This window comes from Anser cygnoides, chromosome 9 (assembly GCF_040182565.1).
Source record: "Anser cygnoides isolate HZ-2024a breed goose chromosome 9, Taihu_goose_T2T_genome, whole genome shotgun sequence".
NCBI lineage: Eukaryota > Metazoa > Chordata > Aves > Anseriformes > Anatidae > Anser > Anser cygnoides.
The window spans coordinates 19,311,504-19,334,068 of NC_089881.1; the positions used below are offsets into that span (position 1 = coordinate 19,311,504).

Sequence of the window (22,565 nt, forward strand, 5' to 3'; positions counted from 1 at the left end):
GTATATTAAGAACCACATGCAGAAGAGGGCATACTTTTGTATGCTGATAAGAATTCTTCTAAATTTATCAGAAAATCTTCCATTCAGTATTTATGGTCCACTAACTAGCCTAGTAGCTGAAACACATCTGGGGTTGTGAGCCGGCAGAGGAAGATGAGGAAAGTTTGCTACAGCATGTTCTCATCTCCCATCTGAAAACATTATTCAAAATGATCTCCTTTCCACTTTTCTTATGTGCTGAAATATTGCACATTATTAAATAGAAGATATGCATACCAAATGTTTAAAGACAGATTTCACTTTCTCAGGTTTTTTTTTTGTTTGTTTTACAAACTACCAGTTTCAACACACACACATATCTCTGATTCCTAATAAAGAAAAAATGCCATCTGAATTTAAATTATCATTTCAAAACAATGTGTGAAGTCTGAGGCCCAACAGTTCATATATGTGAATAATGAATATATATTGTATATTAGTCACCAATCTGGTTATTCTGGAAGTGATCTGAGCACCTTGATTTTAATTTGAACTAGTACTAGAGGAATGCTTTATTCTAATTCAGTACCTGCATAATGACAGTAACAAACCAATTCTGTAGTTACTATTTGTGTGCTATGATTGAGACCCATGACACTGAAGTCAACATAGAGTGAACCCTAATTCAAAAGGGCAAAATATTTTAGTATTAATTTTCTCTGCTGAAGATGACCAAACAAATTTGAAGTTGCCAATTGATAAACCCAATGATTTAAAAAATGTTCCTTAACACAGACTAAGCAGAGACAAGAGAAATTCTCCAGCTATTCCCTTGAATTTTTGAAGTCAAATGCAATTGTGCAGCCAGAAGACTCACCCTTTTGATAATACAGTTCAAAATTATCAAGAAATCAATCTAAGTGCTAAAGAAAAATGCTGCTACATATCCAAAATGGCTTTAATAAAAGATGACGCTTACACAGAAAGAAAGGATTGCAAAGCACCTTGCCCAAGCCTGCTATCACAAGCAGCTACCTTACGTAACTCGTTCACAGAGGGACCAGAACCTTAAACAACCTCAAACAGTTAGCTCTGCTCCATACTTCACTCTAAATTGTAGGCTGATTTTACTATTTACAGCTGGACCAACACTGTTGTTCAAAGGTTAGAAAGTGTTATCTTACTCAATAGGTGTGTCCCCTATGTATATTCTGAATAAAACATTTTAACTTGAGACATTAAAAAAAAAAAAGTTTCATTGTGTCTTCATTCTCTTAGCCTGCAGTAATCTGACTAGTTGAAACAGGATGAGTTAATTTGACAAAACTGTTTATCAATTTCCAGTCATACTATCATTTCAGACGCATTAAGGAAAATAACCAAGTTTTTTAGAGCAAAGTGGGTTTTGCAGAGCTTTCACTGGAGTTGCTTTGCAAGCAGTCCCACTTGGCTTTCAGAATGAATCTATAGGCATCAAAATGACAACTTCTAAAGGAAGCACACGTAATGCAACAGCTACTGACAGACAAAGAAACAGAAAACCTAACAATGCCGTTTCAATGCAAATGCTTTTCAAAGTGGAATGCAATCCAGCCACAGTATTGACATTTAAATGGACACAAGGCACAATCCAATAAAGGTAAATGTGAATGTGGTGATTTCTTTTTATCAGGTATTATCCTTCTTTGCCAGTTTTCCTCCTATGCAGTAAAAAAAAAAAAAAAAAGAAGTCTTTCCATATTAATATTGAAATCTAAATTATTCCATCAAAATGGGAATGAAAGAAGAAGGGAATGAAAGATGAGCAGTACACTTATAACTCAGCCAATATGGATTTAGCTGCTTTACTGTAAATTAATCATTGGGCAAGTCTTTCCATACCCGATTCCTTATCTGTAGCCAGCACTACCTGTATTTTGTCAGAAGAATGAACAACTTGGTCATGAGTCAAAAGTGGTTAGACCATCATTAACAGAAAACTTGCTGAGAGGTTCCGAAGGATGCAAGTACAATATTGGAAATACTAGCTTGGGTCTTGAAAGCTGGTTTATCTTGACAATACTGCTTCCAGTTCAGAACATATAGCTTGGTTCAGATATCTCTGCACTACACTCAACAGAGTTTCCCTAGAAGAATTACATATCCCCCTTTATGGTCGATATCTACCTCACTTTGTTAAAAATGCACCAACAGCCTTGATGAAAAAATTTTCTGTTTAATAACCATCTTGTTGTGGGTCACAGAACTGCTGCACCATATGGCTTATTATTTTTAATGATGTATAAGATGCAATATATACCACTAAAAACAGTAGAAAAGCTTAAATGATGAAAAGAAAAACAGATGGAGAAAACATGAGCAGAAAAGCCTGAGAAAGAAGAAAAAAATGCAGAATAACAAACAGATCCTAGGGGAAATCAAGAGCTCATGGTAGCCCTGTGGACACTAGAACTCTCATGGCACCACCCTCTAGCTGTGCATGCTCATTTTGAGCCATAAAAATGTTTGCACTGCATAATTTTAAAGCCATGCATGTCCATTTTTATTTTTAAACACTACAAAACACAAAGATTTGCAGTGCATAAATCCATTCCGAATAGGCTGCTTAATTGGTACTGTAAGTCTAATATATCAGCTGCCTGGGGATCTGGACAGCAGCCAAGCATTCCAAGTTCAACACGTACAGTAGTTCTAGTTGCTCTCCCTCCTAACATAAAGGACTAGTGCTGCTATAACTTAACGATACCATTAATGCATCTTCTGTAACATTTGCTTTATAAAACTTCTCCCCAACCTATTGAAGCTGATTCCCTTTTGAGGGAATAGTGTAATACTCAAAGAGCAGATCAGTACCTCAAGAGGTTCTGGGCTGAAAAGTAGAACGTAGAAAATATTGGGTTTACTTTCAATGCAAAGAGCACGATTAGTCCAATGACTATCCAATACCTGTTTTAAGCCTCTGCATAAGTCTGACTGGATTTCTGATTGTTCATGGGAAGGATATTCCTGATCTTCCCTTTTTCCAGTCAACTGTGAGTACTCTGAAGTTGGACCTTTGCTGTGGTCACCTCAGTGTTAAGACCACCTGAGAGCACAGCCCAACCAAGATGACTTGAAAGAGTAGTTTATGTTCACCACCATTACTGCAAATTTGAGACATTTCTGGAAGAGTAACGAGCCATTTCCTGCAAACGCCATCTCTGAACTAAGACACATTTCAATTCAAAAACCTGATGTGAAAAGAACATTACAAGTGGTCTTTTTTTTTTTATCCTGGCTTTTATATTTATAAATATAAAAGTTACCAGTTTCTCCTCACCCGGAAAGGAAAGATACAACGTGAAATTAGTAATAACATCATACACGAATGATGCCTTATTGCATATTACTTTCTTCCTTCCAAATTTCTTTACAAGAAAAGCAGTGTTAGAACTTCTGCTTTACAAAAGCAGAAATATGCCTAGGTTCTGATCATTTCCAATAGTTCAGTGAATAGCAATACACCATATTAGTGCATCAAGTGAAGGCGCAGCAGCACAGTCGGTTCTTCAGCAAGTAAATAGGATACCACAGGCTTATGTAAAGGCAGAATTTCTTTCTCTGTGTAGAGATACCTTAAAAAAATCTGATCTGTAAACAATTTTTCTGTTCACTTTCCTCACAAGAGTAACTGGTAGAAATATTGCTGAAAGGTGAATCTGGGACTCAAGTACTTTAAGTATTTGTCAAAAGAAAGCCTCTAATTATGTTACAGATTTAGATAAAGTACTTTTACTGCATAGAAGATGATATTTATGTAATTATAGTTTAAAAACTGATGTCAAAATATTAAATATTTACAAGGCACTGGTCGTTAACTTTTCGTGTACAAGAATAAATTTGCAAACAACTGTAATGAAGAAAAAATTACAGAATGATACTGCATTTCAAACAGTAATGTTTCAAGTTATGCCCAGGTATTCATTCTAATTGATATACCCATCATGACTTAAAGTTGATCTATTGGCCTCATGCATTTAATTTCAAAACTCTACAATAAAGCTTTATAGTACATAGGCATTGTTTCAGAGCTCAGTGCTTCACTGATTTAAAAAACCACACACAACTGTATGTAGTCTTAAAGATTTACATTAATATGGCCTTACAGTAACTTAATTAAAGACTCATTAAGTATTACAGTATCACATAGTGTGAGCTGCATTGAATTTAATTTGGAAATATTCAATAATACCAGCTGCAAAAAATAGAGTATTTCCTTACAAAATCCTGACAAACGTACATAGTCCTTTGAAAATGTTTGTTACTATCCATTATCTGATCCCAAAGGATAAACCTGCAGAAATTGTTATTATGTTTTCTACTGAATTCTATTATAAATATTTAGCATCATTAGAATACATTAGAATAGTCTGAACTCTACTCCTTATTTTGTTTTTGAGACATCGCCTAAGGGCACTGTTCTAAGTGTAACAAATAAAAAAGTACTGGTGCATTTCTTTTTTTTTTTTTTAGTAGTACATTCTATGAAAACAAATATTTTATTTCCTTTATCTTTTCACATTTTTCTTGATTTGTACTTAGGTTATCATGCTTTACACCACAACTGTTTCCATCTACATATTGCAGACAAATAGGAAACGAATGAGATTTGTTTACTATATCATTATGCTGTTGTTTAAATGAGAAAATAACTTACCTTGCAATTCTGACTTATCAAACTGTTCATTCTAAACACCTGGCAAGTATAAAATTGGCTGTTACAGAATTACAGGGTTTGATCAGTAAGGTACTGTAACAGATAAATACATACAGCAAGCCGAAATACTAAGAAACAACACAATATTGAAGGAGGCCAAGTAAATAAGTAACTTTTTTTTTGTATATAAAAAAAATAAAAATAAATCCTTCAATAGTTGTTGCTAACGTCTTAGGATAGTTTGAATACTGTAATAAATTTGCTAGAGATCATTTCACTAGCAGTTCTAAACAGTAACAAGGTTGTCCTGGTCACAGATGAACTATCCCTTCATTCAATTCAGGTAAGGACTGATTACAATAGTATTCAAATACAGCAACGCAAATTTGCAAGTTTACATACCTTACAGCTAAACCCATTTTCAGTCACCAGAATAAACAGTTGGATTTCCCAATGGATTGGTCACCTGTATCTCTCTCCATTAAAAATCAGAGCATTTAAGCTGCTTCTCTGCAGCCTCTCAGGTATGCAGGAGATTGCCTACAAACTTCTAGTTTCAGAATGATTTTTTTTTTTCATATCAGAGGCTGAGTAGCCAGACATAAATCAGCTTGACTTTGTCAGGTTGTAGTCTTTTGGAAAGGCTAAAAGACCTAATAAAAGAAGTAGTATCAAACCTCTTGCTTTGACTAGCGATCGTGCTACGACTGCACGTAAAAAATAGCGCAAGCATAGCTATTCATCAGGTTACTGTTCTACATCGTGCCATAGCCACTTTAAACTGATGAGATGGGTTGTGTATGCTATCAACCATTCCCAGGGTTTTGCAGAGTTATGTTTACGAAAGGTTAACAGCAGGCACTAATACGAGTATCATGACTCTTTTCAGGCAGTAGGTGAAACCTTGAAGAAAAAGTGGCTCTGTCTCCAAAAAAGTGACCTGACCTTTGCTTTGGTGGGTTTTTTACTCTGCAAGAAATAAAAAGCACTGCATGCTTTCCAATGCATCCTTTCTAGCTGATAAACTATTCTGTTCTAGCACTCAGCACGAAAGGACTATGTGTTATAAAAAAAACAAATAGCATGTTTACAGTACTAGCTAACGATAGCTCCACATCATAAGAGAAATGATCTTCATAGACCTGAAATACGTCATACGAATTATGAACCAACTAAATACATAACTGGCCAAGAACCTTTGATATACTTAGCAATTATAAGCAACTTCCATTGAATATAGTTTAATGAAATTCACAATGACTTCGAGGTTCTTTGGATATCAAAGGCACCACAGTTCCAGCATGCTTACGATTCATGACACTTCTGCTCCAAGAATTTCTTGCAGCATGCAAAGAACTCTCTGTAGGGTAACTGAAGTGTTGCACAAGAAAGCAAATCTAGCATTGACCTGTCAGTTGTTAAAATCTGTTCTAAAATTGCAGTAGTATGTAATGATTTTACATGCAATTGGTGAAATGTTTATGAAACACCATATAGTTCAGTGTACATATATTTTATTGGACATTGAATACAGCGCTAGTGAAAGTAATTCTATTATGATATAATGGGGTAGTGAAGTCTATTAACAGAAGGGGTTTTTACATGTTGGAATATTTTAAGTGTAGTGGAAAATACTGCTTTTATGGAGTCAGATCCTGCCGTCTTTTCACTGCTAAAACTTCCACTGAAATCAACGGGAGCTTTACGAGTACCATAATAAGAACATGGCAAGGGACGCTGGCATAATGCAGTGCTGCCGCTATGCTTTGTGTGTACACTCGGACACTGCTGCTTACAAGAGTCAAAGAGATCAGAACACAGAGTCTGGGTGGATTCAAGAAGATAAATACCCTTTTTAAATAAAGAGCATGGCACAACATCAGTGCATTTTATTTGGCTAAAATATTAAATTAGTTGTTAATTATTTTATGTTTCTCTTGAATACGTAGTGTATTAGGTGAATTTTAAGGAAATTAAGTTTAAGAAGTCCTTGCGTTACGCTCAATAACAAGGACGTTTCGAGGAGAAGCGCAGCAATGCCTATGACAGCAGGATCTGGCTCCGTCCACTGCCAGCAAAGCCAGGCAGCGCGGTTAATTACGCGCACTGCTTTACAAACCGTTCCCAGAGGCGTCAACACCCCGGGCCCCGCGGGTCAGTTCCACGCTAGGGCAGCGTGTGCCCCAGCGACCCGCCAGGACCCCGCTTGCCAACTCCGGGCAGTGTTTAAGGGTCCCGGGGGAGGCCGGCCGGAGCCCCCCAGCCCCGCGGTCGCTGACCGGGCCCTTGTTGGTTTCGCTGTTGTAGGGGAAAGGCGCTAGGGCGGCCGATAAGGCTGTTGCCATGGTGATGAAGGAGATGCCGAGGGAGGAGTCCGCGGAGGAGAAGCCCCTCCTCACGGTGACGTCACAGGTGGGCGGAGCGCGGGACGGGGCCGGCGGGGGGGGGCCGGGGGCTGGCACCAGGGCTTGGTCATCAATAGAAGCTCCACAGGGCGTTGGGCGCACGGCCATTAGCTGAGGTACCTCAGCTCGGTACAGAACACCAAGCACTGGTGGTGTTCATGCCCCAGATCTCCCCCTTGAACACCGCATCTTGCTCCTTGCAAACCCTGATGTCCATGAAGGAATTGTCGAGGGAAAAGGACGCTCTTCAACGTACCGTTTCTAACTTTATCCCAAGTGACTGACAAACAATTAGAAGCCAACATCAAACGCCGCCCCTTCCTTCCCTGCTCAGTAAGCGCAAATCTTCCATCGGCATCAACAAGGCCGGGAGCTGCGCCTGAGCTCATTAATTGTTCAATGAACCATTTGTACTGGTTGTCCATCGGTCTACTCAACACCCGTCTGATACAGTTGTGCATTGATAAAGTGCCTGTGTCTGTTAGCGTCACACCTCCCACCACACACAAATACCTACTTCCCTGCTGTGCACCAAAGGGGTGCAGAAGCCAAAAGGAGGCAGAACCAGGTGAACAAGTGAGTATTTTTCATAGCCATCTCCGCATCATGTACCCATGACGTGCAGCTACACCACCATGCTCACTCCTCATTCACATCCTAGCTGTCCGGACGCCATGCTGCTTTGAGCTGCTGCCTCCTTAGCATGTCCGTGTTACCCTCTTGTTCAGGCCGGTTGTTCAGTTACGTGCTGCTGTACCGCCTTTAGCCATCGCCATCAGCATTCATCTCAGCCCTTTACCCAATGAAACAGATGGATGTGACTGCCGCTCACAGGGCAAATCATGCGAGTTCCAAATTGGCCGCAAACAAACTTCCCAAGCCAGACCAAATTGGGTCATGAGAATAAGGCCTGCTCTTCCCAAAGAGATCACCAACACCAAACCCTGTACGGGCACGCGTGTTATCTTAGGAATTACTTACATGAGGTACCTATGTTGCATTGTCCCTCACAGTACAGTTAAATAAGCAAGAAAGCAAAGCAAAATGCTCGGATCAAGCCAGGAAGCGGAATATTTGCTTTTAGAAAACTACCAAAAAAGTGAAATTCCTATTTACAAAAGTCCTAGAGAACTGATTACATCTGACTGTAGTAGCAGATTCTGCAAGAAGCAGAAGGGGAATCTCAGAGACAGAGAGGAGATGCCAAAGCCTTGTTTTAAGCAAGGAGTTAGCGATAATAGAGAGAAGTCCCTGAAACCTAATTTAAGAGAGACCTTTTAACTCTCTTCCTCTGGAATATGTTAAAAACGCATCCAACAGAGACCAAGTCAGATACACGTTCACATTTTATTAGGCTGCTAGCCAACCTTTATTTCGTAAAACATGACACTTGTTGACCTAAACACTCAGTGTGAATTAGAATTTGACAAAGTTTCCAATTCACAATTTATTTTATATCAGATCTCAAGGCAAATCTACAAATAGCATAAACCAAAGTACTGCAGACTCCACTGGGGTTCTGCTGATATGTGGCAACTGGGAATCTGGACCTTCATTCCAGCAGTAACAAGCCTACTACAATAAGCAGAGTGGTGTTCTTGGTAATTGAATAGGCTTTTCAGCATCTATTTTCTGTGATTCTATCTCAATTATTTTCAATGAAAGTCACTTTATTGGTATGAAAAGGCATTCAGTAGTTGCCAAATTTAATACTTCAGGCATCAGAGAGTGAGCTTTCTGTACTAATGGGATTTTGTAGAATATAACTCTATATACTATGTTGCTGCCTCCCTTTATCTTTTAAAGATAAATCAGAAAAGAATGGAACAAATGAAAAAAGGTAATTTTGGTATGAATAAGCCTAGGAAAAGTTAAGGAGTTTGCTGAAGGTTCAAAGATTAACAATACTCAGCTAACTGAATCCGAGATAAATTATTTTATGCAACTCATTTATAATAAATACATGGACAAATTGTGCATAAAGTTGGATTTGAATTCTGATTTTTTTTTCTTTTTATTTAACCTTTTCACAACTTCATTGACAGGAGCAAAGATCTCCCTTATGAATTAATTTCTAATGAGAAATTTAAACCTAACTATCCCCTGGAGTCAAAGTTTAATTGTACAGTCAACTATGAAATTCCCTATCTGCTACAGGTCAGTGAACTTCAAAGGATCTCATTCAATAACATACTCTGATCCACACTTAAACTTTAAAATATGATGAACTGCTTTATTGAGCAGTAAAAAAGTGCATGCTTATATGCTTTGCCAACCTGATTTTAAACAACCCAATCCCAAAGTATCAGGAGTTATCTGTCCCATGTTCATCATACTTAAGTTAAATTCTTCAACAGAGTACACAAGTTGGAGAGGTAGTGATGGTAGGATCCCTACACAAATAAGGAAATAACACCTACAGGAAGGGATTCATGTCCAGGAGGATCCTGTGGCAAATATACTCTGTATTATACAGTAGACTTGGGAGTCCATGAAAAATTCACCAAAGGAAAAAGAAATGCAAATTATATATTGAAAGCTACCCCAACTTCTATTTCTAATAGAAAAATAGGGAGGTGCCTGCTTACTACACAGCCATTGCTCAGAGTAAAAATTTGATATTAACTGTTTATGATTTGAAATATTAAAGAACACTTACTTTTAGAACTGGAAAGTAAGTAAAAATGTGAAGTTAGATTAGAAGAAACATGCTGAAGTTCAGCTTATCCCATGAAAAATGCAGGCAATGACACAAATATCCCAAAAAGAAGTGTTTAATGACTACACTCCAATTAACTCTCTCAGCTGTTTAAGGTTCTTATGAAAAAAAAAAGAACATTTTAGTTCTTGTTAAGAGTAGGAGCAATGTTTTTTGAAAGTGAACTTAACTTACATGTCACTGGTTGATCCAGGCACACCTATATTTCCTCAAGAGCTTAAGTAAAAATACAGGAACATTTCCAGTGCCTAAATTCCACTGTTCTGGGTGGGTTTGGTTTGTTTGTTTTGATTAGATGCTTTATGGGTTTTTTGTTTTGTTTTTCTCCCCCCCTTGAAACTAGTATGCGACCTGACAAATTTTATAAAGGAAACAAAATAAAGATAGCTAATACACAACTCGCAATCTGAGTAGATTAAGGCATGTATCAAAAACTCACATTATGAAACTAATAGCATAATAACAGTTTTCCATATAAAAGTTAAGTCCAAACTGTTCAGAATCAATCACATTTATTCGAAGCTTCTTAGCATTAGACTTGCATTGACTTACAGTCCACTCTGTAAATATTTACTAAGTAACATAGAACAGAACAGCAGAGACTTGAAGTGAAAATAATTAGCTTCTCCTTTATACCAATCTCAAGCAGAAGTAACTTCATTTCAAGTAATTCCTATACATTAGTTTGAAAAAAATAATAAAAAAAGTCTTGCCGATTTTAGGAATCTTCAGCAATTAACTTCGGACTAAAATAATTCATCATAGATTCCAACCAGCCCTGTGAGAACAGTGGCAATTTCCTCAGTGATTTTAGGACTAAGTCTGTGATTTTATTTTTATATTCCTTTTAAAAGATTAGTGATAGATTCATTAGCCGTATTCCTCAAACATCTCAAATGGGTCTACTGTTATTTATTGTAAAACATTTGAGTAGTTTAGCAGGAGATGCTTAAGTCTGCAAACTTTTTCATCTGTTATTAAAAATAGGTAAATACTATGAGTGTAAAAAAAGACAAAATGCATAACTGCATGCTTAGCAGTACAAATATTAATTAAATCTTTACCTCCAAGTTAAGTATTGCTTAACACTTTGCTTTTAGGGCAGTATGTATAATTTGAGCAGAAATATTCTCATGAGCATAATAAAGAAAGTTGCCTCGATAATATGCTTAAAAGTCATAAATTGGCTGCTTGCCTAAAGTTATACAAGTTTCTCCATCACAAATTAAATACATTTTTCCATGAAATAAGCTTTAATCTGAAATTACCATGGGAATTGATAGTATTTTTTTCCATAAAATAAAGCTGACTATACCATTTCGTGCATTTTAAAAATGTTCTACCATTCCATAAGCACAGAAAGAGCTGGACAATTTTTGCAAGTAATGTATTATGCTCATTTAACCCTTTTTTATATGAATAGAAATTAGTTTTCAGAAATCTGTTCATTCTTCATATATGAATATTCTAAATAAAATTATACTATCCTTTTAATATCTTAATCCTTTTAAACAATTGCAAACTATGTACTACAATTGTTCTACATGCATTTAACTTCTTGTTTGCACAATGAAAGTGTTACACTCCATTGCAAGTTTAAAACGTTCTCAAGCACCTTTCAAGTTTCAAGCATTTCAATCTGCAAAATAACATCAAAGCCAACACACATGCTATGCCATATCCCTGTGGAGAAGCCATACAACAGGAAATTATGATTTGGTTCCTATGACTGCCCACAGTAACACATCCAAAAACACAACCTTATTCTAGATATGCTACAGAACTCCACAGAAAGAAAAAAAAAAGAATGATTTCAAAATAATTACAGCCTATTTGTAAGGATACAGCAAGGTACAGTAAAAGATGAATTTTGTTACATGGGAAGTATACAGATCATTTTCAACGCAGTTGAAGATCTGTAGGAATTGCATAAGCTTTACAAAATTGGCACTCGTGATAAGCCATGGTAATTTTGATATTATTAATTCTCTTCATGCTACTAATATCATGAAGATCTGGTCTTAAAAAAGCAGATGTATATCTTTCATCTTAATTGACATTTGATTATGCACCATACTCAGAAGAGTGCACAAAGCTGTATATAATCCACTACTGAAAAAATTTTCAAACCTATCTGTGGATTACAGGTGATTGACAAAGCATTTGTACATGCAAGCTCAGTTCAATATTCTGGTGGTCTTCTCTTTCAGCTGACAAAAAACCATTAAATAATTTCCTACTATTTTGTAAGCAATCATAATAGTTGCCCCAGAGATGCTGAGAGATTCCAGAAGTAGTACCAGCAATATGAGTGAAACAGGACTCCTTGAATTTGTCATCTATTTAAAATCCTTATTTAGAAGAAATGGAAAACTGTGGTTCCCAAAGTCAGGCTACTTCTTTAGTTGGAGTTGCCACACAAGAAGTAATTTCAATGAGTAATACCAGAGTCTAGCACCATGAGTTACCATTTGCTTTCTGTAGGTACTATCATGACACCTGTGCCTCTCCAGGTCTTCCACTGTATAGATTTCTCCAGGGCTTTCTCAACAGAAAATGGGTTCTGCAGAACAGGAAGACTACAGGACTTTCCCACCCTGCATTTACTCAGCTTAGGTGTCCAATTTGTTAACCCCTCAATCAAAAAGCAAGTCATTTTAGGAATACAGACTAAATATTTTCTTGAACTAACATTACAGAAATCATTTCCTTAAAAGGATATTTTGCGATTTTTAGCGACTGTATTACTTCAAGGACCTCTATGCATTAAACATTTATTAAGCATAAACAGTTAATTTTGTCTTTGATCACTGTTGTACTGTAACAGCTCTCCAGCAGGGAGAACTGGAGTATTGGGAAAGGGAGAGGCTAAAACATAAGTCATATGGCGAGACCATGAAGACAATGCAGAGCCAGGTGAGGGTAAACAGAATCTTCTAAGACCCAAGAAAGGATTTCAACAAACAGCTTCCTTTAATTAAAAAGTACACAGAGCACGTGGATGTTAATGCACCAGAAAGACTTAAGTAACATTTTTATAAGTAGTAAAGGCCAAATTGTCAGTTCCACTCAAAACATGACAAGAGCAACTTCTCTCCTAATGACTCTAATCCAGCAAGGCAGTTAAGCACATGCTTAACCTTGAGTTTTGCAGGACATGCTTAAGTGGCTTGCTGGCGTGAAGCCAAAATGCAGGAGCCAGATACAACCCTGTGTTTGGCTACTGCTCCCTTTTAGTTTTCTTAGCCAGATGAAGAACAATAGAGGGAACATGGTGAACTGCAAGATATTTAGTTCTACGTTGCAGCTAGACACTATAATTTGCGTAGGTCAGCACTGACAAACACAGATAGGATGCTACCATGACACAGCAATAGCTCTCACAAAATCGATGCAACTGCTATGAAGACGCAACATAAACATGTTACCATTTACTGATTGAGACATCAAGCATAAGTTTTAAATAACACCACTTTCCTGTAAATTTAAGCATCCAATATGATGTCTATAGTAATCCTCCCACAGTTTCTCAGCCTTCACACAGGCTGTGGGTCAGTTGTTAGCATTAAGCCTCAGGGAATCGCTGGGCCTGCATGATTTCAGGTAAGATATTGTCACCTCTGATTCACAGGCTGCTGTACACACTTCCTACTATTTAGCAACTGAGTACCAGTTATCACCTGCCAAGTGAAACTCATCTTCAGAGAGGTAGCAACACCAAACTGCTCTTTGAAGGAGGGCGAAATGAGTTTGTTTCTGTTTTAGAGCTTCCCACCATTTGTGTTAGGTGGAAGTCAGTTACACTGTATGCCCTGTGTATTGATTCTCTGTTCCTGTGAAAACCAAATATTTGGCTGGCATGTCAGTTTTGTTGGGACATAAATTCACACTAGAGTGACAGAGAAAAGATTAGTATGACCCTGGCACAAGGATGACGCCAGAAGTCAAGTAGTGATCACACTTACTATACGATAAAAAATAAGTGTGGGGTGGTAGTGATATGATTTTTCCTTGTGAAATACTTACAAGTATTCTAGAAAAGTAAGGGAAGAAAAACACAGCTCATGCAATTTGAGCTTTTTAGCATGAAACTACTGATTTTATAAGGATTTCGTTTTCCAAGCCTCCCTCTGAGACAATAAAGGAGGTATCTCAATACTTATCCTGTCAAGATCACGATCCACAAACACTACTTCCAGTTATGCTTCAGAGAACAACCACCTCAATTTCTAGATCTGGTTCCCATTTATCAGTTTTTAGGAATACCTTTTTGAAGGAAATGAATCATAGAAATCACTTGTTTCCGCTTATCCTAGTGAATGTCACCAGAGATCATGATATGCCAAATACCTACAGAGAACTTAGCTATTAAGAAATTTGATATATGTCATATAAATTAATTAACAATTGATGTTAGTTCATGTCTTAGGTAATGCCCTCTGGTTGAGTTAAAAACTAAAAGAACAGGTAGTATAGCACTGACAAACTACTATCTAGTTTGCCTACTTATCCAGTCTCACCCAAGCAGCAGACAAGTTTCTCTCAGAGCAATGTTCAAAAACGCAATTTCTCCTACAGAAATTCTGAATTAAGAAGGTCCTGTTTTCTCGTATGCTGACCACTCATTACCATACCCTGAGCTTTTTGAGTCAGATCATTTCACTGATCCAGTTTACAGCCCAACCGCACCATTCCAAGCACAGTGTCTAGGCAGAGGTACAGCAAAAGCCATCAACACCCATGAGTAGGTTTGCTACTGAATGCTACAGGGCCTTATCCAGTAGTAGTCTGGGGCTTCCTAAGTTAATTCCTTGAATAATTCAGTCATCTTCTGATGACATAACTTGTAGAATCCAATCCAACTAGCTTGGGTAGCAAATTACAACTACATTTTTGGTGCCTATATAACCAGTCCTACTAAAGTAAGTTCCATATATAGTCATTGGGAAAGCTAGGTGCCTTTGAGAGCCTCCTGAGGGAGAGCCTAAATTAAGCAGGGAGGATCTCCCTCTGGAGCTGCTTTTCTAGGCATTTATCTCTTCCTATTGAACATGGAGGGAATTTAAGCATTTAATTTTAGAGAACTAGTTCACTATGTGCTCAAAACATAGGTGCTAATTAGCTGTCTCTGCCTGACTCTGGAACCCCACAATTTAGCTCCCAAGTCATTTATCTTAAAGACTAGCAGTATGTTATGCTCTACTAACACAAAAAAAAGGAACTAAACACCATGTATGGTGCACCACAAACACAGTAAAATAGGAATGCAGTAAGAGGATATAAAAACAGCGTTTCAGGTCTATACCTTACTGACAGCATCAACATGTTCCACCTCTGACGACCACGATGTAAGCCTGTTGCTCTATGAAGGCAAAGCATTTGAAGCCATGATCAGGGCAGGTTGTACAGGTGAACATCATGAGCTGTAAATGTAACACCAGTTAAGAAGTTGGTCCTCACAGCTGATCCCCTGAGGTGTGTTCCAGCTCCCTCCACCCAACAGCCAAAGTTCCCTTGTGAAAACATTTCACAGCCCCATTTCATGACACAACCCTGTCAACTGCCTCCCCCCTCCTTTAAAAATATAAAAATAAAAAAAAACAGGTTACTGACTAGGTGTTTCATAAATCTCTTTTTACAACAGAATTTGTAGTCTGGGAGCAAAGCAAAACCAAAGCCATGGCAGTTGTTATACCATACGTAATTTCACCTTTTCTCTTGCATAGTAAATCACAATACAACCAACATTAGTGCTGCAACAGGCACCTGCATTAAGGCCACAGACCGAAGGACCCCAGGATGAGAATAAAAGTCCCATAAATTTTTTTATGGGATAGCAGAGCTGTCACCACAGTAGCAGCTAGGTGCTCACTGAGCCTCACACAGGTCCCTAGAGCAGACAGGCCTGAGGAGAGGCTCAGGGACAACGTCTCCTCTATGTTTTTTTTAAGAAGCAGCGTACTCCCATGGGGACAAAGGGAGAAAATACAGCATGGGAGGCTTTCGGGGTGACAGTAGGGCATAGGAAGAGTTGGGCAGGCAAACAGTGGAAGCTGGGACCAGGCTGGATACTGGCTAAAGGGAAGAGAAGACCCCACAAGGGGCCTCTCCGTTTCAGCAGGGCCACTACCGCTCCTACCACATCGCAATGTCTCTCCTCCAGGCTCAGCACACCTATAACCAACCTCATCTAGAGTTTGACTTTTTTTAGCCTTAAACCAGCCACTCCAGTTCTGTCCATCAGGCTGACACCTACCCCTCGCACCTGAGGAGGGCCCAGAGCAGGAACTACCATGAGCCACTGCTTCTACCCTCCTTTTCTCACAGAAGCTCTGAGAGCAGAATGGAGAGCATTAGCCAAGCCAGAGGGGGAATGGAAAATTCATCAGTAAAGGCAGCTGTGGATAATAAATTACACTGATGAGTAAATGCAGAGAGCTGGGGCAGGGGTGGGTGACAGGGCACAGAAAATGGAGGTCAGGTGGTTCCCCTCAGTGCTCTGGGCTGTTGGCCTGCCTGGCAGCTGCTGAGGTAAAACACGGCAGCTGCGGCCTCTGGCATGGCACCACTGCCTCCTGGCCAGGCCTCTGTGCCTCATCTCAGACCCGCACTAAATAATCCTCATTTTGAATACATTTAAGGAATGGGGCTGATATCAGGCATCAAGTGATGCTTCTGACACTCCCAGTATCTTTCCCAAAGCACCAAAATTCACAGCTTTTTGGTATGAGAAAGTCCAACAGCAGTACTGAGGGGGAGAAAAAGCAGCCTTCTCTGTTGTGTTGCTCAGTGGCAGGCGTCAGTCACGTAAAATTCATTTGAATTTATGAGGAGCATTTTATACTATGGTTGAGACTCTTCATATCTATTAGTAGTAGGAAATATCACCCTTCACAAATTTTAGATATGTTTCAGTTAAGGGAGTGTTTTTTTCTTTAATTAAAATAGATTCTGTAAAGAAAAATTAAGTTCTTAGAGACATTATGAGAATTTACTGTACTCACTGGCTAAATTAGTACTCAGAAATCAATAATTTTACAGTCTGAGTCTATACAGCTTGGCGTGTGTACAAATACCGCACACATAAATATTATGCAGTGGCACACTGCCAGCAGCCTGGCTCTCGCTCCCAGCGCCTCGTCCTCCAGCGCTGCATGATGCCGGTCGGCTTTCTTAATTTCACTTTGCTTCTCTTGTCTGCAACATAGAGATAATACTTCTCAGCTCCATGGTGGTGCCAGGCTTGATTCATGAATGTTTTAAAGCATTCTGTGATATTCACCCTGAAAGGTGCTTGAGAACCATAAATTATTACTTTAATATAGATAATAGTTTTCATCTCATGAATGTTTTATAACACTACTCCAAATTCATGCCTGATATAACTCTAATAACTTGAGTAGAGTTAAAAGAGGGATAAATTTGGTACAATATATGAGACAGCAAAATGAAATTCAAAGTGTGAGACCAAGGATTTGCCAAATGGCATTGCATACACGGTAATGTCAGAAACTGCCCCTCTGACTACTTACCTACTGCAAAAATTCCGCTCACAGCACTGTTTAACCTCTTAAGGTTTGATTCATCATGAAATACCCGCTTCACATCAAAAACGTTTTTCCAGTATGTTCTATCGCTGTGTAGTTTGTATATATTGAGAATTAGTAGACTTGATCATGTACTTGTTTTCATTTTTCAACCCAGATATTTCATTTCAAAGCACACTTTTTCACAGGAACAATTCTTTTTAAAAAGTCACTCCTACAGCTTTCAGTTTTTAGTCACAGGAGCATAGGACACTACTGGGAAGAATCCTCTGGGCCATCACTCACTTCTCAAAAGCAGTCACATCATAAACAGCCATGAAGAAAGCTTCTCGAATGCCACTTTAAAAAGCTAGGCTTTTTGTCCCCCAACCCTAAAAATTATACTGTTTGTTCAATTCACTGCTGTGATAGTTAGATTCTTTTAATTTCCAGACCAAATCTACTCATGGCCAGTTGAGATCACTTCAGTCTTGTGCCAACTTTTTTTCTATTGTTGAAATAGTTTTCCACTTCCAATGTCATCCGGCCCCTCTCTCTTTATATATACAAGAATAATAATTATATTCCTACTCAATCTTCATTTTGTTAGCCTAAGCAAGTCAACTTCTTTTAGAGTCCCTGTAAAATGTGTTCTTTATTCCTCTGATCATCTGGGTGGCCCATCTCTGATGAATATAGTGTATATGTTCACATAGTGACAGAATCAGAGAATAACTTATTTGTTTTCTAATTAAATAAAAATGCTGCAAGTGCATCGCAAAGGCACAGCTTAGTAAGAATTAAATCTTGGTGTTCACTGGTAAAACTGATTATGAAGAAGTGGATATCTGCCTAACTCTCAGTTTGATGGTAGAATTTTATCAATACACTTCTGGTACCAAACTAAGAAGTCCTGTGGCTGGGCTGGTCATCATTATATAAACAACATAATAAAGAAATGACTGGTGATGTGATAACCACCTTTGAAAAGTTAAAAAAAAAAAAAAAAAGACATCTCCTACTTCATACTTAGTTGAACCTTGGAGAAATTCAGATTTTTAACTTTTTTGTTCTAGCCCTTCCTTCCTTCCTTCCTTCCTTCCTTCCTTCCTTCCTTCCTTCCTTCCTTCCTTCCTTCCTTCCTTCCTTCCTTCCTTCCTTCCTTCCTTCCTTCCTTCCTTCCTTCCTTCCTTCCTTCCTTCCTTCCTTCCTTCCTTCCTTCCTTCCTTCCTTCCTTCCTTCCTTCCTTCCTTCCTTCCTTCCTTCCTTCCTTCCTTCCTTCCTTCCTTCCTTCCTTCCTTCCTTCCTTCCTTCCTTCCTTCCTTCCTTCCTTCCTAATAGGAACATTAAAGAAAATTTCCATGGAACGTAATGCAAAACTTAAACAGCGTCTAAAGTCTACATGATAGTGTACCCTTCTGATATGCTCATATAGATACAGAAACAAAGTATTTCCTATGAAGTTTTTACATTTACACTTATTACTATGGAACCTCGTCTTTATTCCCTCCAAATAATGTAAGACTTTTCTTCATGCTGTTAGCACATCATAAAATAAATCATTGAAGATCCAGCTGATCCATAGACTTTTACAATCTTTCTGCTGGATGTTATGTTCACCAGAATATGCAAATTACTGCAGAAGTGCAGCCACTGTTACTGATGCTAGTTCCTAGAAGAAAAGGTATTTGAACAATTTTTGCTGATATGTGGAGTTGATCATAGAGAAACTTTTAAAATATTGGAAGTAGTTTGGACAAGGATTAAATAGCTATACACCCTTATTTTTTTCACCAATAGATACGATCACCAAATCACAGACAGAAAAATACATATATAGTGTAGAGATATAGTAGGTCCTCTTAATTCTTAAATATCAGTATTAGGCAAAAGTATATGCCTAGAGATAATGTGGGCAATGTGGAGCCACCTTTAATCAAAATCAAAGGTGTGCAGTTGGTATAAATGCAATTTCCAATCAGGTGTTGAGATTTACCAAATTAAGCAAGTAACATCTGTGTGATGAATGAGACAGCAATATGAGCAATCAGTTCAGATAGTTATAAAAACAGATGATTTATTCCCCTTGTAAGGTGTATCTGCAGTCTAGGTTTAGCACATGCAGAATTAGTTTGAGGCAATGTCATTGCCAGATTTCTAAAGTAAGTGCCCCCAGTTTGCACATTCTGCTACACACAGTTGGGCAAGCAATCTTCCACGTTAATTGTATAAATTGCTATTTCAGATAGCAATGATGTTACAGGCCAGATTCTGGGTAAATGAATATTACAGTCAGTCAGCTTTAGGTACCAGCTTAAATATTTGACCCATCAAAATTATGGGCTCCAGTATTTCCTTGAGACATTGGAATACCAAGTGACAAACAACAGTGAACCTAAGCTGTTGTATTGTAGGAGCTGTAGAGGCTGCAGTAGCTAAATGCCAGTAATCAATAAACATCAAATTAGGATAAGGGAATACCTTTTCTTGCCAGTTTTAGACCATGTTAGCATCCTCAATTTAAAAGTTCAAATATACACAGAGAACATTTCAAAATTACAACAGTGGAAAAAGAGCAAAAACAGGACAGAAAGAGGGAGCTGAGAGAGGATAAGGGTGAAGCTGAAAGTGTCCCAGATGAAAGTAACAAAAGAAAAACGTGTTCATATTGTTAAAGTAAATGCAGGCCACACCGTCAGACGTCCATCCAGCTCAACTTAGGTCTTGATCCTGCCATCAGAGGATTGTAGAGAGGAGACTTTTATTTATGAGACTGTTTTATTACTCTTTAGGTTTTTTAATACCCAATACATGAAAATCCTCTAATATACAGATTTCTTTTAGGTCGCATTCCTGCAATCACAATAAAAAGGGAAAACTGCTTAAAATACAAATTGTATTATGAGTCTTCACACAGTCAAAACTCATGCAGGAAGTTCAGAAATTCACCAGAGTCCATCCACTGTCATTCATATGTCCTTGTATCGCAGAGAGGTGTTTTCCATCTCAGCAGGTTATTGTTTAATGGGCTAATGCATATTTTCTAGATGGAATGGTGTTGTAGGAATTCTGTGGGGAGGCATGTTACTGGTGAAAACAAGACCACTTCCAAATATTAAAAAAGTCCTGCTTAGTCTCCTGGTGACAGGGAAGGCCAACTTCACCCATTGATTTAAAGGGAGTTACATCAGACCTTGAACACTTTAGCCCTATGAGCAATATATTGCAATAATTGCTATGAAAAAAAAATCACCTTGCTGCTTTATTTTTGTGCAATTTGTAAAACTGGAATATAATTTTGCCCTAAGAGAGTAACTAAGTTGATTTGGTTTTGTTTTATTTTTTTTTACAATTTTAAGCCCAGAACTATTTGTACATCTCCTAATTGCAATCTCTGACTCTCTAGCAATCAAAAATAAAGCACATGATATTATAAAAAAAAAAATGTTTTATTTGTTCAAATTGTGTACCCCAACAACACTCCGTGATCCTGAGATTTTTTGTTGTCAGCTGGTGAATGAGCAGCAAGAAAGCAGACCACTTCTGAGCCCCTCCATTGATGACTTTCTCTGTGAAGCTAAACCAGAAGCTGTTGCAAGGCCTGTAACATCAAATACTGCAGGTAACCAAAATTCTGTACTATCTCTCATGAGAGAAATAATTTTAGTTTTATTTTAATTGTGTTATATTTTGTCAAGTAATTTCTTTTAGTCTCTTATAAAAAATACTATTTGCACAAAATTATAAACTGATATTGTAATTGTTTGATCTATTACTAGAAAAAAGAAATGCTTATTACATTTCAGGGCAAATCTGATGTGATCCAAATCACATTTATTCTAGCAGATCTCTGACCTTGAATTAAAGGGAACTTCAACAGGAAGTACGTAGCAGATCAACAAATTCTCAATCTTTGTTTTTGTAAAAATATAACAAATGGATAAGCCACATTTACTCTTGTTTTAACCAAACCCATTCTTTAGAAAGATGTGGATGTCTGAGAAAAAGGGAAGAGATATCAAAACAGTTTATCCAGACTTGAGTTCAGAAACTTCAGTACTGAAAAGATCCAAGAAATTTCTTGCCTGATTTGTTTTGTGGTGAGGTAGTAAAGCAGATAATTAAGAAGAAATCCTGAAAGCCTTCTGAATTAAGTGTGTTGTCCTTTGGATGTGTTTGTAGAAATTGGCATTCTCCTATTCAGTATTTGTGCTAAGGTAATCTAAGCATTTGAGTTGATTTACTGAGATACCATAAAATCAATAGTGCTACCATGTTCTGCTGCAGTCTCATAAAATGATTTGTCTCGTTAGAAGCCATTTAATTAAAATCCATATACATCCAAATTATTAAAATAACTAAATGACTAATTAACAGCTGGGTGATTATCTTCACATCTAATTAATGTGTCTAAAGCAGTATGCGGTTTCTAGTAGCAAAACTAGAACACTGAATTAAATTAACAATTGTAAATAGTATTTTTTCCTTTGATATAACTAAAGATATTACAGGGATTAATATAAATGTTTCAAGTTGTTTAAGATGGTGTTGTAAAAATTAAGTGTCTTATGTCTGGATAAGATCCTATATCTGCCTTGAATATCTGTCAGATTTGGGGCATTTTAATCAGATTTTTATTTATAAGTTTTTTATTTTGTGAAGACTGATGAAATCTGGTTATTTACCAAGAAGACAGATAAAGCACTACAAGAGATGACAATATATGTGTCAAAAACACCTCCCCTGTAAACTGATAATGCAGAGGAGGGAGTTCTGTCTTTTGTATGCTAAAGAATTTCCAATATTACTCTTCAAGCAACTTATAAATGAGAAACTCAGACTGAAGCCTGGCTTATATACTGATATGGTCTTTAACAGAGCAAGCAATAGAATTTCTAATTAGAGTTAATATTTATCTTGAAAAGGACAAACAGCAACAACAGTAGAAAAAATTGCTAACCATACAGTTATTCCTTTTTGACCAAAAAAGTTGGCCAAATGTGGGGCAATGCAGATTTGTTTGCAGGAAGAAAAGACTATGTTATTGTCTTTTGTGCTATAGTTTTCTGCACCCTGTTTCTTCCAGTACAGCAAAAATCTTTACTGTCAGAATCTCGGGCCCTTTTTCAGTCATGCATAGATGCACAGTTCTCTCATTGTTAGGATCATATTCTCAGTGCTAGGCCTTCCTTTGTTTGAAGCTTTTCTATCACAACTGTTCTTTCTCACCTGTTTTATAT

At 37.7% G+C, this 22,565-nt stretch overlaps 1 protein-coding gene, 1 long non-coding RNA gene and 1 other non-coding gene across 5 annotated transcripts in view; 2 read left to right on the plus strand and 1 right to left on the minus strand.

Annotated features, from left to right (window-relative positions):
- The window catches only part of PEX5L (peroxisomal biogenesis factor 5 like), a 102,538-nt gene that overhangs the window by 57,392 nt on the left and 22,581 nt on the right, over positions 1–22,565 (plus strand). The window contains exons 2-4 of one of the 3 annotated variants that reach the window (XM_048059465.2): positions 5,565–5,630; positions 6,983–7,087; positions 20,836–20,947. In XM_048059465.2, coding sequence (XP_047915422.2) covers positions 5,565–5,630; positions 6,983–7,087; positions 20,836–20,947 — 283 coding nt within the window. The remainder of the gene's footprint in view (positions 1–5,564; positions 5,631–6,982; positions 7,088–20,835; positions 20,948–22,565) is intronic. The other 2 variants (XM_048059466.2, XM_013174807.3) reach the window with 2 other exon arrangements.
- On the minus strand, positions 7,112–18,150 carry LOC106032036 (uncharacterized). Its single transcript, XR_007161664.2, has 3 exons — positions 16,056–18,150; positions 15,105–15,222; positions 7,112–7,873 (listed from the first exon to the last, which is right to left on the minus strand). It is a non-coding gene; the product is annotated as an uncharacterized lncRNA (long non-coding RNA).
- Positions 13,661–13,765, plus strand: LOC125182286 (U6 spliceosomal RNA). The gene has a single exon (XR_007161743.2). It is a non-coding gene; the product is annotated as a U6 spliceosomal RNA (small nuclear RNA).